We start from the raw sequence: 16,849 nt of genomic DNA, 5'->3' as shown, positions 1-16,849 counted from the left end.
TAGACCTGCGTTGCCTTGGCAGCAGCTACTATGATGCTGAGTGTTTGGGGCTTCAGGTGTGCACAGGGGGGGAGGGTACTGCTGCCTGTCAGAAAGCACTTAGCCAATGATCCAGGGTTACCTCAGCCTCTTGTAAAGATGCCTTGTCTGCCTCCATACCGTCCTTCCTCCCTGCCTCCCTCCTGGCCTGCCTTCCTCCCTGCCTTCTCTCTTCCCGTCTCTGTCTACGAAATGACTCACATTGCTCTGTTGATTGGTCTATTTGTCTCTGTTCTGTTGTGTGAATATGTCTCCTGGCCTGTGTCCATGCAGTTCCTGGCTGGGGTGGAGGCCTGGTGCAAGATATGCAGTGAAGGGGGGCTGCCCTCGGAGATGCAGGACCTGGAGCTGGCCATCCACCACCACCAGACCCTCTATGAACAGGTGACCCAGGCCTACACCGAGGTGAGACACCCTCGCAACACTGACTCAGCTACAGCACTAACTCAACACTGGTTTATAGTGCAACCTGGTTTCAAGGCCATTTGTATGATTTGGGATGTTTTGGTGTCCCTCCATTTAATATGATACAGTTGAAGTCGGAAGTTTACATACGCCTTAGCCAAATACATTTACACTCAGTTTTTCCACAATTACTGACATTTAATCAGAGTAAAAAGTCCCTGTCTTAGGTCAGTTAGGATCACCACTTTATTTTAAGAATGTGAAATGTCAGAATAATAGAAGATAATGATTTATTTCAGCTTGACCCACATTCCCAGTGGGTGAGAAGTTTACATACACTCAATTAGTATTTGGTAGCATTGCCTTTAAATTGTTGAACTTGGGTCAAACGTTTCGGGTAGCCTTCCACAAGCTTCCCACAATAAGTTGGGTGCATTTTGGCCCATTCCTCTTGACAGAGCTGGTGTAACTGAGTCAGGTTTGTAGGCCTCCTTGCTCGCACACGCCTTTTCAGTTCTGGTCACAAATGTTCTATGAGATTGAGGTCAGGGCTTTGTGATGGCCACTCCAATACCTTGACTTTGTTGTCCTTAAGCCATTTTGCCACAACTTTGGAAGTATGCTTGGGGTCATTGTCCATTTGGAAGACCCATTTGCGACCAAGCTTTAACTTCCTGACTGATGTTTTGAGATGTTGCTTCAATATACCCACAGAATTTCCCATCCTCATGATGCCATCTATTTTGTTAAGTGCACCGCAGTGCACCGCAGCAAAGCACGGTTGGGATGGTGTTCTTCGGCTTGCAAGCATCCCCCTTTTTCCTCCAAACATAACGATGGTCATTATCGCCAAAGAGTTCTATTTTTGTTTCATCAGACCAGAGGACATTTCTCCAAAAAGTACGATCTTTGTCCCCATGTGGAGTTGCAAACCGTAGTCTGGCTTTTTTATGGCGGTTTTGGAGCAGTGTCTTCTTCCTTGTTGAGCAGCCTTTCAGGTTATGTCAATATGTCAAGGACTCGTTTTACTGTGGCTATAGATACTTTTGTACCTGTTTCCTCCAGCATCTTCACAAGGTCCTTTGCTGTTGTTCTGGGATTGATTTGCACTTTTCGCACCAAAGTACGTTCATCTCTAGGAGACAGAAATCGTCTCCTTCCTGAGCGGTATGACGGCTGCGTAGTCACATGGTGTTTATACTTGCTTGTACAGCTTGTATTGTTTGTACAGATGAATGTGGTACCTTCATGCCTTTGGAAATTGCACCCAAGGATGAACCAGACTTGTGGCTGTCTACAATTTTTTTTCTGAGGTCTTGGCAGATTTCTTTTGATTTTCCCATGATGTCAAGCAAAGAGGCACTGAGTTTGAAGGTAGGCCTTGAAATACATCCACAGGTACACCTCCAATTGACTCAAATGATGTCAATTAGCCTATCAGAAGCTTCTAAAGCCTAATCAATTTCTGTAATTTTCCAAGCTGTTTAAAAGGCACAGTCAACGTGTGTGTATGTAAATGTAAAGTGAATTATAAGTGAAATAATCTGTCTGTAAACAATTGTTGGAAAAATGACTTGTGTCATGCACAAAGTAGACGTCGTAACCGACTTGCCAAAACTATAGTTTGTTAACAAGAACTGTGTGGAGTGGTTGAAAAACAACTTTTAATGACTCCAACCTAAGTGTATGTAAACTTCTGACTTCAACTGTATGTTACGTTAGGAGTGGAATAGCAGTCGTACACTAACTGAAGATCTGGTTTATAGTGGCATTCTTTGTTTGTTTAAGATCCCACCACAAGGAGAATTCCCACAGTGGTAATGACCCTTTTATATCTTTTCAAGGATGGCATTAGGTTTTGGTTTTTCAAAGACCATCATAAGTTATCTAAACATTATCGTAAACAATCTAAACATGGATGTACGCTGAACATTGCTTTGAAATATTGCTCTTAAATTAAACGCAAGTCCTTCAATCAAACCTGACCAGACACATACTGTAACTCTATCAGGACCATTTTTACCTTCGACTATGTTTATGTATTGTACCTACAGTTTTGCATCAAATAGGACCTTTTCCCACCACATTAAATCCAGCTGATTTGCACCTTGTGTGACACATGGCCTGTAATACGTGGACCACTGTCCATCCAAGTCAGATTGACTTCCCACAGAAGATCCCGTGTGATGATAGGTTTGTGTAGCATTTCACTAGATGCCTCTGCACCACACTGACTTTTGTGCTTGTTTGTTTTATTTTGGTGTCATCTCTGAAAAGGTCGCTATAAACGTCTCTGGTTTGAACCAAAAAAAAAGAAAGGGTTGGCTTTTCTGTTCCATATTGTGCCACAGATGACGAAAACAATACCCATCCCCATGCACCCAAATTGCATATCATTTAGTAATTTGCATTGGAAATGAAATTACAGCTCTGCACGGCTTGATTTAGTATCATACATGGACAGCTAGAATAGGCCAGGACTGGATTTGATCAGAAGAGAGATGATTAGCAAAGGAACTGACATTCAAAAATCCTTATTTTCCTTCGCTTTTTCTTTCCATATAATGAAACAAAGATTTGACTGACATGACCGGCTTCAATATGCATCTTTTCAGTCAAATCTTTGTTATTTATTGCAGATATAAAGTTGCTAAAGGGCGGAAACTTTCCCTAAATTCCCAGGTTTTCCATAAATCCCAGTTGGAGGATTCCTGGATTCAAGGAATATGGAATATACAAGAAATCCGTGAAGCCTCCAACCAAGATTTCTGTTTCAGTAACTCTCCTAATGTCATGTCCCTCTCTGTCACCAGGTCAGTCAGGATGGCAAGGCCCTACTGGATGTCCTCCAGAGACCACTGAGCCCGGGGAACTCGGAGTCTCTGACGGCCACAGCCAACTACTCCAAGGCGGTCCACTGTATCCTGGACGTGGTCCACGAGGTCCTGCACCACCAGAGACGCCTGGAGAGCATCTGGCAACACCGCAAGGTCCGCCTGCACCAGAGGCTACAGCTCTGTGTGTTCCAACAGGACGTCCAACAGGTTTGTTGTCGGCATGCGCGGGCACACACACATGAACGTAGTGCACTGTAGGGATTAGGACACAGTGTAAATGGAAGGCTGTATCTTCAGGCATCTGTTTGGGCACCACCTCTTCAGTCTTGTCAGGGTCGTGGGAGTTATGGAGATAAAAGATTCTGCCTGTGTCAATTCTAGTTTAGTAACAGTACGAGGGTTAGTAGGCCATGGTGTCAATCTCAATGTCTTTTAGTTTTTTTTAGTTTAACCAGTTGTAGAAAACACAGTTCATTGCCCTGATACTGCATTTTACTGCAGCAAAATCTTTACATCTCACTGTTTGGCTCTCTGGTTTGTAAAAGGAATCCATATTTCAAATGAGCAGTGTGAAGAAAGAGGAGATTTGTCAACAGTTGTCTGTACTTTTCCTCTAATATTTTTTGCTTGGAAAAGTGCCCAGAAGTACAGTTAGTATACCTTTCATTAGCCATTTTGTAGAACGGAGAGAGAGAGAAAGCTGCACAGACTGGGGGTGTGTCCCAAATTCCACCCTATTCCCTATACATTACACTAATAATTCCAACAGCAGCACTGAGCCAAGTCTCTGAGCCAAATCAAGATCTGACCTCTGATCAGCCAAAAGCCAAACCATGCAGAACCAATCCACCAGGGACACTGGAGCACTGTTGACTCAAGCCTCACTTACCTCACAAACTTCATGAATAATTACTAGGCATAATCTTGGAACATTTTACCATGGATTCAATGGCCTAAAAAAGCAATGCTGTGTAATATAACACGCTCGTGCTTGTGTGTGTGTGTGTGTGTGTGTGTGTGTGTGTGTGTGTGTGTGTGTGTGTGTGTGTGTGTGTGTGTGTGTGTGTGTGTGTTCAATAGGGTATGTGTGAGTGAGTGAGTGAGTGAGCGAGCGAATCAGCTTGCTCGGTCAAGTCACCCAACGTCTCTCACACCTTCCTCCTTTCTCAATATGGCTCCCTTTGGGTGAATACCTCTTCTCTTCTCTCCTCTCCCTCTCACCCCTCCTCTCATATCTCCTCCTCTCCCTACCTCTTTGTCACTCTAATAACAAGCCCACTGCTCCCTCACCGAGGCAAACATTACTGTAGGGATGCATCCCAAATGGCACCCTATCCCCTATATAGTGCACTACTTAGGGGATAGGGTGTCGTTTGAGATGCAGATTAAACACAGAAGAAGTGAATGCATGGATCTCCCCATTCATTGAAGCAGCTGATCTGGTAGGAAGAGCCCCTCCATAGGCATGGGCTGGGTAGTCTTTCCTGATACCTTTTAAGTGACATTCTACAACGGGTTAGTCAAAACAAGCCTTATCATTGGTTGAGACGCATTTTAAGCCATACTATACTACACGGAAATATAAACGCAACATGCAACAATTTCAAAGATTTTACTGAGTTACAGTTCATATAAGGAAATCAGTCAATTGAAATAAATTATTTAGGTCCTAATCTATGGATTTCACATGACTGGGAATAGAGATATGCATCTGTTGGTAGGGATGTGGATCAGAAAACCAGTCAACATCTGGTGTGACCACCATTTGCCTCATACAGCGTGACACATCGCCTTTGTATAGAGTTGATCAGGCCGTTGATTGTGGCCTGTGGAATGTTGTCCCACTCTTCTTCAAGAAGTAATGAAGTTGCTGGATATTGGCGGGAACTGGAACACGCTGTCATACTCGTCGATCCAGAGCATCCCAAACATGCTCAATGGGTGACATGTCTGAGTATGTAGGCCAAGGAAGAACTGGGAGATTTTAAGCTTCCAGGAATTGTGTAAAGATCCTTGCGACATGGGACCGTGCATTATCATGCTGAAACATGGGGTGATGGCGGCGGATGAATAGCACAACAATGGGACTCAGGATCTCACAGTATCTCTCTACATTCAAATTGCCATGGATAAAATGTAATTGTGTTGATTGTCTGTAGCTTATGCCTGCCCATACCATAACAACACCGTCACCATGGGGCACTCTATTGAAAATGTTGACGTCAGCAAATCGATCACCCAAACAACACCATACACATGTGTTCTGCGGTTGTGAGGCCGGTTGGACGTACTGCCAATGGGCAACGTTAGCTAGTTAACATTAGCCTTCTACATCTAGCTACATATTGAACTTCCATCCTCTCAGGCCAGGGGCACACCAATGTATGAATTAATGGTTGGATTAGAATATCCGTTATAAACATTGGCCAGTATAGAGAATGAAGTAAAATCACAAGTCCAAAACCCTATCTCCAATCCCTAATTTAGGAATGGGCCAATTTTAGCTAGCTGACTAGCTAGCCACCGAAGGACAACACAACGAGATGCACCAATTCAAGTTTTTCTGTCAATGACGTATCCTCTCAATGGGATTTGATAGGAGTGACGCAAAAATCCAAGCTGGCTTCCCTTGACACTTTTTTTTTTGGTGCGCCAGGACCATTCCCACTTGAGCTCACTTAGTTTAGCTCAACACTGATTGTCTGTGCCGGGTCGAGATTATAACAGAACATGGCCGAGATGTTCAAATGTTCATAAATGACCAGCATGGTCAAATAATAATAATCACAGTAGTTGTCGAGGGTGCAGCAAGTCAGCACCTCAGGAGTAAATGTCAGTTGGCTTTTCATAGCCGATCATTAAGAGTATCATTAAGAGTATCTCTACCTCTCCTGCTGTCTCTAGAGAGTTGAAAACAGCAGGTCTGGGACAGGTAGCACGTCCGGTAAACAGGTCAGGGTTCCATAGCCGCAGGCTGAACAGTTGAAACTGGAGCAGCAGCACGGCCAGGTGGACTGGGGACAGCAAGGTCCTAAAAGATAAACCCAATTTAAATCTGAACTTTTTAACTAGCTCATCAGTATCTTTTTTAAACGTTAGATCCTTATTAATCAAAACGCCCCAGTATTTATAGGCGGGAACTTGCTCGATGAGAAAGCCATCCAATGAGTGAATATGTAGCCCATCTGAGACATTTTTTCCATGAATTAGAGAACCACATATATTTTGTTTTGACCACATTAGGTACATGTTTGGTTTGCAGCTCTAACATAGCTTGGTCAACCATCAACCAATGGCATACATAACCGCATCGTCTGCATACTTGTGAATATAACAGGATTTAATACATAGACCAATATTATTTATAGAAATATTAAAGAGAACAGGTCACAATACAAACCCCAGCGGTGGTTGTTGTAATTTCTAGGAAACTAGACTTTGACCCCATCAGAAGGCACACATTGTGACCTGTCTGTCAGACAGCTCTTCAAGCCATTAGCAAGACTCCTTGTCCAGGCCCGTTTCAGGCAGTTTTTAAATGAGTATGGGAAATGGTCAACGGTGTTGAATGCCTTGGAACGGTCTATAAATCGGGCAGCACAATGTGTTTTATGATCTAGGCATTTGAACACATCATCTTAAACAAGCATAGTAGCTGAAACAATGCTATGTCCAGGTCTAAAACCAGACTGGTGCGTATTTAGAATAGAGTGAACAGTTCAAATAGTTCTTAGCTGGGAGTTGGTCAGGGATTCTAGTGCCTTGGCTAGGCAAGATTACTTGGAGATTGGCCGGTAATTATCTAAGTCAGAAGGATCTCCGCCTTTATGTAGGGAGAGGACATGTACCGCTTTCCAAATCACAGGGATGACACCCGTAGGAATTGTCAAGTAAAAAAATATGGGTTTTTGAGTGGGACGGAGAGATGTGGTAAGAAGGGGTCAAGTGAATCAGCCCATGCCATTTAGCAAGGCACTTAATACATCGTAGACCTCAAATGGTTGAAATGAGAATAAAGTATGTGAGTCTGTTAGAGCATCATTCTGAGGTGACGAAAGGACTCCCTCTAGTGGAATGAGATGAGATTTAAGAGACTATCCTTTCAAACAGTTGGCCAGCTGAAGCAAAATGATTATTAAAAGCACTACAAATCTTCATTTTGTCTAGTACGGGACCAGAGGTTGTCAAAGCCTGCTGGGGCAACGAGGGGGTTGGAGTTTTGTTGAAGAGATTTGACCAATTTCCAGAAATTAGCTGGATTACCACCGTTCTCCGATATATATATAATTCACTAAATATGTTGATTTTGCTTTTCTAACCAGAGATAGACATGTATTTCTCAAAAGTCTGAAGGACTGCCAATCAGACGTAGAATCAGTCAGTCTAGCCTTAGCCAGAAGCTACATTTCCCAAGCTACATTTCTTTCCTGTAATTTCTCAGTCAATTCATGCGTGAACCATGGATTAGATTTGCCTTTTATCCTTAGCCTTTTGTACAGCGCATGTTTATCTGCAACAGAGCTATACAGGGAAATAAAACAATGAAGGGCGTGATCCGAGTCAGTGATAGTTGACGCAACCCACCAGTCACTCAGCCCCAGTTGAAAAAGAAATGCTCATTAAAATGCCTATAATGTCTCTGTAATAATACATGAGCGAGATTTAGATCATTTAACATCTGTTATGAGGCGATTGGACAACAGTCACTGAACTCATTAGCAAATATCCCATTGGCTGTTAACTTTGGAGGGGTATTTGTTAGAATAACATCTAAGAGAGTAGGTTTTTAAGGGTGTTTAAAGGTTGATGCGAGTTGGTTTAGGACAGATGTGGTAATACACACAGCAACATTCAAATTGTTGTTTATGAATATGGCGACACCCCCAGCTCTGTCAGATCTATAAACATTATATCCATTCATTCAAAGACACATCAAAGTCTGGCACAGACTTTTTTAACCAAGTCTCAGTAATAATCAAAATGGCCACGTTAGTTTGAGAAGAAAGAATTACAATATGATCCATTTTCAAAATCAAAGTTCTGGCATTTACATGAATCAGTCCAAGGCCAAAGCTACAGGATTTCAGATCAGACGGAGTCTTTAACACAAACATGCTGTGATCAGTAGGTAACCCTCCATATGAAATAGCCATGGGGTTGGCTTGAAACGGTATAGATAAGATTGCTTAGAACTGTGCCATTTGGTCTATGCCTCGAAGAGGATGTGGATTAATACAGGACTCAAATGAGGGTTACCTATTTCGGGCAAGGACTGATAAGATAACCCATCACTTTTTTAGTACCTTTTCAATGGAACTCCCAACAATTGCTATCTTGGGAGGGGGAGGTTGTGGATTTCCAGACACCATGCACCCTATTCCCTATCAATCAAATTTAAATCAAATGTATTTGCAAAGCCCTTTTTACATCAGCAGATGTCACAAAGTGCTATACAGAAACCCAGCCTAAAACCCCAAACAGCAAGCAAAGCAGAAGTAGAAGAACGGTGGCTAGGAAAAACTCCCTAGAAAGGCAGGAACCTAGGAAAAACCTAGAGAGGAACCAGGCTCTGAGGGGTGGCCAGTCCTCTCCTGGCTGTGCCGGCTGGAGATTATACGAGTACATGGCCATTAAGGCCAGATTGTTCTTCAAGATGTTCAAACGTTCATAGATGACCAGCAGGGTCAAATAATAATCACAGTGGTTGTAGAGGGTGCAACAGTTCAGTACCTCAGGAGTAAGTGTCAGTTGGCTTTTCATAGCCAAGCATTCAGAGGCTGAGACAGCAGGTGCGATAGAGAAAGAGAGTCGAAAACAGCAGGTAGCACGTCCAGTGAACAGGTCAGGGTTCCATAGCCGCAGGCAGAACAGTTGAAACTGGAGCAGCAGCACGACCAGGTGGATTGGGGACAGCCAGGAGTCATCAGGCCAGGTAGTCCTGAGGCATGATCCTAGGGCTCAGGTCCTCCGGGAGGGGTGGGAGAGAGGGAGAGTGAGAATTTGAGGGAGCATACTTAAATTCACACAGGACACCAGATAAGACAGGAGAATTACACCAGATATAACAGACTGACCCGAATCGACCATTGCAGCATAGATACTGGAGGCTGAGACAGGGGTGGGTCGGGGGACACTGTGGCCCCGTCTGACAATACCCCCGGACAGGGCCAACCAGGCAGGATATAACCCCCACTTTGCCAAAGCACAGCCCCCACACCACTAGAGGTTTATCAACAGATATGTACTGTAGTGCACTACTTTTGACCAGAGCCCTATGGGACAGGCACTACATAGGGAATAGGGGTGCCATGTGGGACACAGCCTGTGTAATACAGCATTGTACTAGATAGAATACATCACAGTGAAAGCCACGCTGGACTGGCTGAAAGAGAAACACTGTAGTGTATAGTCCAGTGAGTCCACTATGTGTGTCTGGCCCCTGGCCCTCTGCCCACAGTCAGAGTGGAGCTCAGTGATAGGGGGTGACTTTGTTTACAGCTCACTAATTACATATTGTTAGGAACAGACAAGGCCTGCTTATACTATACCTCAGGGACAACCGTCCTCCACTGTGTGTGCTTCCCAAACGGAACCCTATTCTCTATTTAGTGCACTACTTTTGACCAGCGCCCATAGGGCTATGGTCAAAAGTAGTGCACTAGGGAATAGGGTGCCATTTGGGATGCATACATGGAGACTGTAGCATGCATTCTGTTAGTTCATTTACACACTGTATACACACAGAGCCGCAAGTTTATATACGTTTACTTAAGGGAACCACACCAGTGTAGTTCATTGATATTCATTTTGGCTGGTTTAATGAACATCATTATTTGTCTGACAGCACAGAATGCTATCAACAGCTATAGTATGCATGTCTCTTTCTCTCGCTCTCTTGCTCTTGCTCTCGCTCGCTCTTTCTTTTTCTTTCTTTCTTTCCCATCTCAGCCTGATGCGTAGCCTGATGTGTAGATGAAGTCCTTGAGCATTAGTCTCTGTAGCACCTAGTAGGAGTATCCACTCCTGTTTTATTTAAGGGAAAGAATAACTACTGCATCAATGATTGTGAATGACTCAATGAGACTCAATGAAAATGAGCTGAGATGATCCCTTGACTCCCCACCTTTCTGCGATGCTTCTGCCTCTGATTCAGTTGACCGACTCTATCAGAGCCTGCAGACTCCCATAATCTCTGTTACTGTGCTCCAGAGATATCTTTCCCATACAAGTTGGCAAGGGTTATTTTTCTCCTATTTGGATTAGCCTGTCTACGGTTTAGCAAGATGACGCTTTGTCTCTCCGCCCCCCTCCCCCAGTCTTTCTTTATTTCTCTCTCTCTTTCTCTCTTCTTTTTTCCTGTGATGTTGAGTGGCTGGTCTATTTTGTAGATAAGCAAACGTAATCCTTTGTTCTGGGCTTACTGACTGGGCCGGGCTTGGTGAGCGATTGAAGCCTCCACCATGGCAGATCAGGACTGGGGTTATCAGCAATGCACATGAGTGACCGCTGCACCGCACTGCACTGCACCGCGCCACACAGCCAAGCAGCAGACAGTGTTGATGGGCTGCATTTCAAGCCCCTGACTCATTGGATACGTCCCAAATGGCACCTATTCCCTATGTAGTGCACTACTTTGGCCAGAGCCTACCCAGCTAGCACATAATGTTCTGAGAACCATATGTTTCCTAGAGCTTGGTGAGAGCGTGGTTGTCCTATGGTGATTTTGCATACAACCTTCCCACAACTTTCTGGGAATGGTGCAGGAAAGTTGCTTGACTTTAGAAAATGTTCAGCATATTTAAGGAACTTTCACAAAAAAACTTTTCTAAAGTTCGAACATGGTTACATTTCATTTAAATTTTGGTCATGTTCTAGGAACGTTTTCCAACTGGTTTGACATTGGGAATGTTCTCAAACAGTTCAGAGGACGTTAAGAAACAACGTTCTTCTTTGGGAATTTCAGTACTTCAACATAAAATAAAATTGTATTTGTTATATGCTTCCTAAACAACAGGTGGAGACTAACAGTGAAATGCTTGCCCACGGGCCCTTCCCAACTATGCAGAGAGAAAAATAGAAAAATAATAGAAAAATATAATTACACAAGAAATAAATATACAATGAGTAACGATAACTTGGCTATATACACGGGGTACCAGTACGAGGTAATTGAGGTCGATATGTACATGCTGTATAGGTAGGGGTAAAGTTATTAGGCAACAAGACAGTAGCAGCAGCGTATGTGATGAGTCAAAAGAGTTAGTTCAGAAAGGGTCAATGCAGATAATCTGGCCAGCTATTTGGTAGTCTTATGGCTTGGGGGTAGAATCTGTTCAGGATACTGTTGGTTCCAGACTTGGTGCATCGGTACCGCTTGCTATGTGGTAGCAGAGAGAACAGTCAATGACTTGGGTGGCTTTGACAATCTTTAGGGCCTTCCTCTGCCACCGCCTGGTATAGAGGTCCTGGATGGCAGGGAGCTCGGCCCCAGTGATGTACTCTGGGCAGTACGTACTACCCTCTGTAGCGCCTTGCGGTCAGATTCCAAGCAGTTTCCATACCCAGCGGTGATGCAGCCAGTCATGATGCTCTCAATGGTGCAGCTGTAGAACTTTTTGAAGATCTGAGGGTCCATCCGGCATTGTAGGATTCGATCTTAGCTCGTCGGAGATCGTAGCAGGATTTCTTTTAAGCGTCTGGGTTAATGTCCTGCTCCTTGAAAGCGGTAGCTCTAGCCTTTAGCTCAGAGCTGATGTTGCCTGTAATTCATGGCTTCTGGTTGGGATATGTAAATCTGGTCACTGTGGGGGTGACGTCATTGATGCATTTATTAATGAAGCCGGTGATTGATGTGTTAATATTTTTCAGCTCCTAAAAATATAGATGAAAACTCTCTTGATAAATATTAAGGTCTGCAGATTATCATGAGGTATTCTAACTCAGGCGAGCAGAAATGTGAGACTTCCTTAACATTAGAGATCACGCACCAGCTGTTGTTAACAAAGAGACACACCCCTCCCAACCTCATCTTACCCAAGGCTGCCAACCGGTCTTGATGGTACATGGAAAAGTCAGCGAGATACAGTTGAAGTCGGAAGTTTACATACAGTTAGGTTGGAGTCATTAAAACTCGTTTTTCAACCACTCCACACATTTCATGTTAACAAACTATAGTTTTGGCAAGTCGGTTAGAACGTCTACTTTGTGCCTGACACAAGTCATTTTTCCAACAATTGTTTACAGACAGATTATTTCACTTATAATTCACTGTATCAAAATTCAGTGGGTCAGAAGTTTACATACACTAAGTTGACTGTGCCTTTAAACAGCTTGGAAAATTCCAGAAAATTATGGCATGGCTTTAGAAGCTTCTGATAGGCTAATTGACATCATTTGAGTCAATTGGAGGTGTACCTGTGGATGTATTTCAAATGTCCTCTGGTCTGATGAAACAAAAATAGAACTGTTTGGCGATAATGACCATCGTTATGTTTGGAGGAAAAAGGGGGAGGCTTGCAAGCCAAAGAACACCATCCCAACTGTGAAGCATGGGGGTGGCAGCATCATGTTGTGGGGGTGCTTTGCTGCAGGAGGGACTGGTGCACCTCACAAAATAGATGGCATCATGAGGATGGAAAATTATGTTGATATATTGAAGCAACATCAGTCAGGAAGTTAATGCTTGGTCGCAAATGGGTCTTCCAAATGAACAATGACCCCAAGCATACTTCCAAAGTTGTGGCAAAATGGCTTAAGGACAACAAAGTCAAGGTATTGGTGGCCATCACAAAGCCCTGACCTCAATCCTATAGAAAATGCGTGGGCAGAACTGAAAAAGTGTGTGCGAGCAAGGAGGCCTACAAACCTGACTCAGTTACATCAGCTCTGTCAGGAGGAATGGGTCAAAATTCCCCCAACTTATTGTGGGAAGCTTGTGGAAGGCTACCCGAAACGTTTGACCCAAGTTAAACAATTTAAAGGCAATGCTACCAAATACTAATCGAGTGTATGTAAACTTCTGACCCACTGTGAATGTGATGAAAGAAATACAAGCTGAAAGAAATAATTCTCTCTACTATTATTCTGACATTTCACATTCTTAAAATAAAGTGGTGATCCTAACTGACCTAAGACAGGGAATTTTTACTCTGATTAAATATCAGGAATTGTGAAAAACTGAGTTTAAATGTATTTGGCTAAGGTGTGTGAACTTTTGACTTCAACTGTGTATATTATCCATGTCCTTAGGCGTGAAACATAGATGCTCTTCAGAAGCTGTTTTCGGTCAAAGAAAATTATGGCGAAGACTTTCAAAAATTTAAAAAGTTAAGATCACTGTAAAAAACGAACACTAAATAGCGGAGTTGATAAGGAGCCCGTATAACGACTGCTATCCACTGCAGCGGCATATCCTTGGAATAACGTTTTACTCATGGTTCTATTTAAAGTCATATTTTCAAATTGTTCCAACAACTTGAGGAAACAATGTTTTTCCATGGGAATTTCAGTACATCAGCATAACGTTTCGTACAGATTGTCTCTTGGTATTTCTCTTGGTATTATTTAATATCATGTTCTCAAATTGTTTTCCGACAACATTAATAAAACTTTCCATCAAATTCCACAAGAAAACGTTAGTAAATAAGTATCATAACAAAAAAGTCACAAATGCTCAAAACATGAAGTAAACTTTACATCAAAATAATACTTAAGGAACATTCATAGAATTTTTGAAGAAAAGTTATTTAAAAACATTTCCATTCCTTTCTCAGCATCAACAAAACTCTCTCTATCCTCTATCTTGTTAAGTGTGTTCAGGAGTGTTGGCCTCGCCCACTAATTGGCCACACCTGATCTTAATGAGTGCTTGTTTTTGTTTGAAATTGAGTCTGTTTGAATAGACTAAAATGAATAACTTTGTATGCATGAAAAAACATGGCATGCTAGCTCCATCCTGGTGACACAGTGGACTAATTCCATGGATAGAGAACAGAATCTCACTGATGCTTCACAATAACAAGGAAATGTGTTAATGCTGAAGCAAATACATGTCCATGTGTCCTATCTGTGCTTGGAGTTCACAGTTAACCTAAGCTATCAGTGTTATTAAGTCTTATTGGAACATGCTCTAAGAACGTTATTTAATTACCTTCAAATAACCTATAATTTCCATTCTCAGAACGTTAATAAAACCTTCCAGGAAAACTTTCAGGGAACCATAGTAAAACGTTCTCAGAACCTCACACAAGTCTTTCAGTTCCCAGAACAGGCAAAATGTTAACTTCCATTCTCAGAACGTTTATAAAACGTTCTGTTTTAACGGTCAGGAAACGTATGGCTTCGTTCCCAGAACCAATGGGAAACCAAACATTTACTTTTCCACAACTTCCAAGGAACCAAATGTGCTAGCTGGATATAGAGCACAGGTCAAAAGTAGTGTACTATATAAAGGGAATAGGGTGCCATTTAGGATGCAAGGGCTTCCAAACTGCAAGGGGCTTGTCTGGAGGAAGCAGTGTTGGAGGAAGTTCAGCGCTATCCAAGGTCATCTAATATATATACGTAGCCAGATTTAAGAGGAGTTGGAGAAACCTGGGGCTGTCTCTATACTCTCCTACCTCCACATTTGGGTTAATCTAATGACATACGTCTCATTTATCTTAAGGTAAAGCATACAATGCAATGGATAACGACTGCAAGGGATAGCACTAAAATAAAATAAACTGTTACCTTAGGCAACAGCAGAATTGTGCTTCATGTATGAAGCATATTTTTTTGTGGATTTGTGAATGTCAGCAATTCTCCAACCCACTGTGCTATTTATTCACAATGGTATTTTACTGCTTCCAAGGGCCCATAGATGATCTGGTCAAAAGTAGTGCACTATATAGGCAATAGGGTGCGTTTTGGACACACTACGTTTTTTTCTTTTCTATGGCCATCATACAGCCAGAAACCGAGGACTGTGGTAACATTTTATTTGGATAGTCCATCTACGGACTATCTACAGACTATTAGTAACATTTCAACTAACTATCTACTAACCCTAACCCTAAAATTAACCCTAGCCCTAACCTTAACCCGTACCCGGCTCCACGAGGGGACTAATGGGGGCGTAGCCTCCTCAGTTTTGTGTTATGTTCCTAAGGTTGAAGTCGGAAGTTTACATACACCTTAGCCAAATACATTTAAACTCAGTTTTTTCACAATTCCTGACATTTAATCCTAGTAAAAATTCCCTGTCTTAGGTCAGTTAGGATCACCACTTTATTTTAAGAATGTGAAATGTCAGAATAATAGTAGAGAGAAGGATTTATTTCAGCTTGTATTTCTTTCATCACATTCCCAGTGGGTCAGAAGTTTACATACACTCAATTAGTATTTGGTAACATTGCCTTTAAATTGTTTAACTTGGGCTAGACATTTCGGGTTGCCTTCCACAAGCTTCCCACAATAAGTTGGGGGAATTTTGACCCATTCCTCCTGACAGAGCTGGTGTAACTGGGTCAGGTTTGTAGGCCTCCTTGCTCGCACACACTTTTTCAGTTCTGCTCACACATTTGCTATAGGATTGAGGTCAGGGCTTTGTGATGGCCACTCCAATACATTGACTTTGTTGTCCTTAAGCCATTTTTCCACAACTTTGGAAGTGTGCTTGGGGTCATTGTCCATTTGGAAGACCCAATTGCGACCAAGCTTTCACTTCCTGACTGATGTCTTGAGATGTTGCTTCAATATATCAACATAATTTTCCATCCTCATGATGCCATCTATTTTGTGAAGTGCACCAGTCCCTCCTGCAGCAAAGCACCCCCACCACATGATGCTGCCACCCCCATGCTTCACGGTTGGGATGGTGTTCTTCGGCTTGCAAGCATCCCCCTTTTTCTACCAAACATAACGTTGGTCATTATGGCCAAACGGGTCTATTTTTGTTTCATCAGACCAGAGGACATTTCTCCAAAAAGTACCATCTTTGTCCCCATGTGGAGTTGCAAACCGTAGTCTGGCTTTTTTATGGCAGTTTTGGTGCAGTGACTTCTTCCTTGCTGAGCAGCCTTTCAGGTTATGTCGATACAGGACTCATTTTACTGTGGATATTGATACTTTTGTACCTGTTTCCTCTAGCATCTTCACAAGGTCCTGTGCTGTTGTTCTGGGATTGATTTGCACATTTTGCAACAAAGTACGTTAATCTCTAGGAGACAGAACGCATCTCCTTCCTGAACGGTATGATGGCTGTGTGGTCCCATAGTGTTTATACTTGCGTACTATTGTTTGTACAGATCAACATGGTACCTTCAGATGTTTGGAAATTGCTCCCAAGGATGAACCAGACTTGTGGAGGTCTACAAATATTCACCTGAGGTCTTGGCAGATTTCTTTTGATTTTCCCATGATGTCAAGCAAAGAGGCACTGAGTTTGAAGGTAGGCCTTGAAATATATCCACAGGTACACCTCCAATTGACTCAAATGATGTCAATTAGCCTATCAGAAGCTTCTAAAGCCATGCCATAGTTTTCTGGAATTTTCCAAGCTGTTTATAGGCACAATCAACTTAGTGTAT

At 42.7% G+C, this 16,849-nt stretch overlaps 1 protein-coding gene across 1 annotated transcript in view; it reads left to right on the top strand.

Annotated features, from left to right (window-relative positions):
• Positions 1-16,849, top strand: part of kalrna (kalirin RhoGEF kinase a) — a 162,042-nt gene that overhangs the window by 28,634 nt on the left and 116,559 nt on the right. Inside the window, exons 8-9 of the mRNA XM_039006231.1 lie at positions 313-444; positions 3,258-3,488. Of these exons, the coding sequence (XP_038862159.1) occupies positions 313-444; positions 3,258-3,488 (363 nt within the window). The remainder of the gene's footprint in view (positions 1-312; positions 445-3,257; positions 3,489-16,849) is intronic.

The sequence above is a fragment of the Salvelinus namaycush genome, chromosome 13 (assembly GCF_016432855.1).
Source record: "Salvelinus namaycush isolate Seneca chromosome 13, SaNama_1.0, whole genome shotgun sequence".
Lineage (NCBI taxonomy): Eukaryota > Metazoa > Chordata > Actinopteri > Salmoniformes > Salmonidae > Salvelinus > Salvelinus namaycush.
Note: the sequence above shows the minus strand (reverse complement) of the source record. Positions and strands in the feature narration are given on the sequence as shown.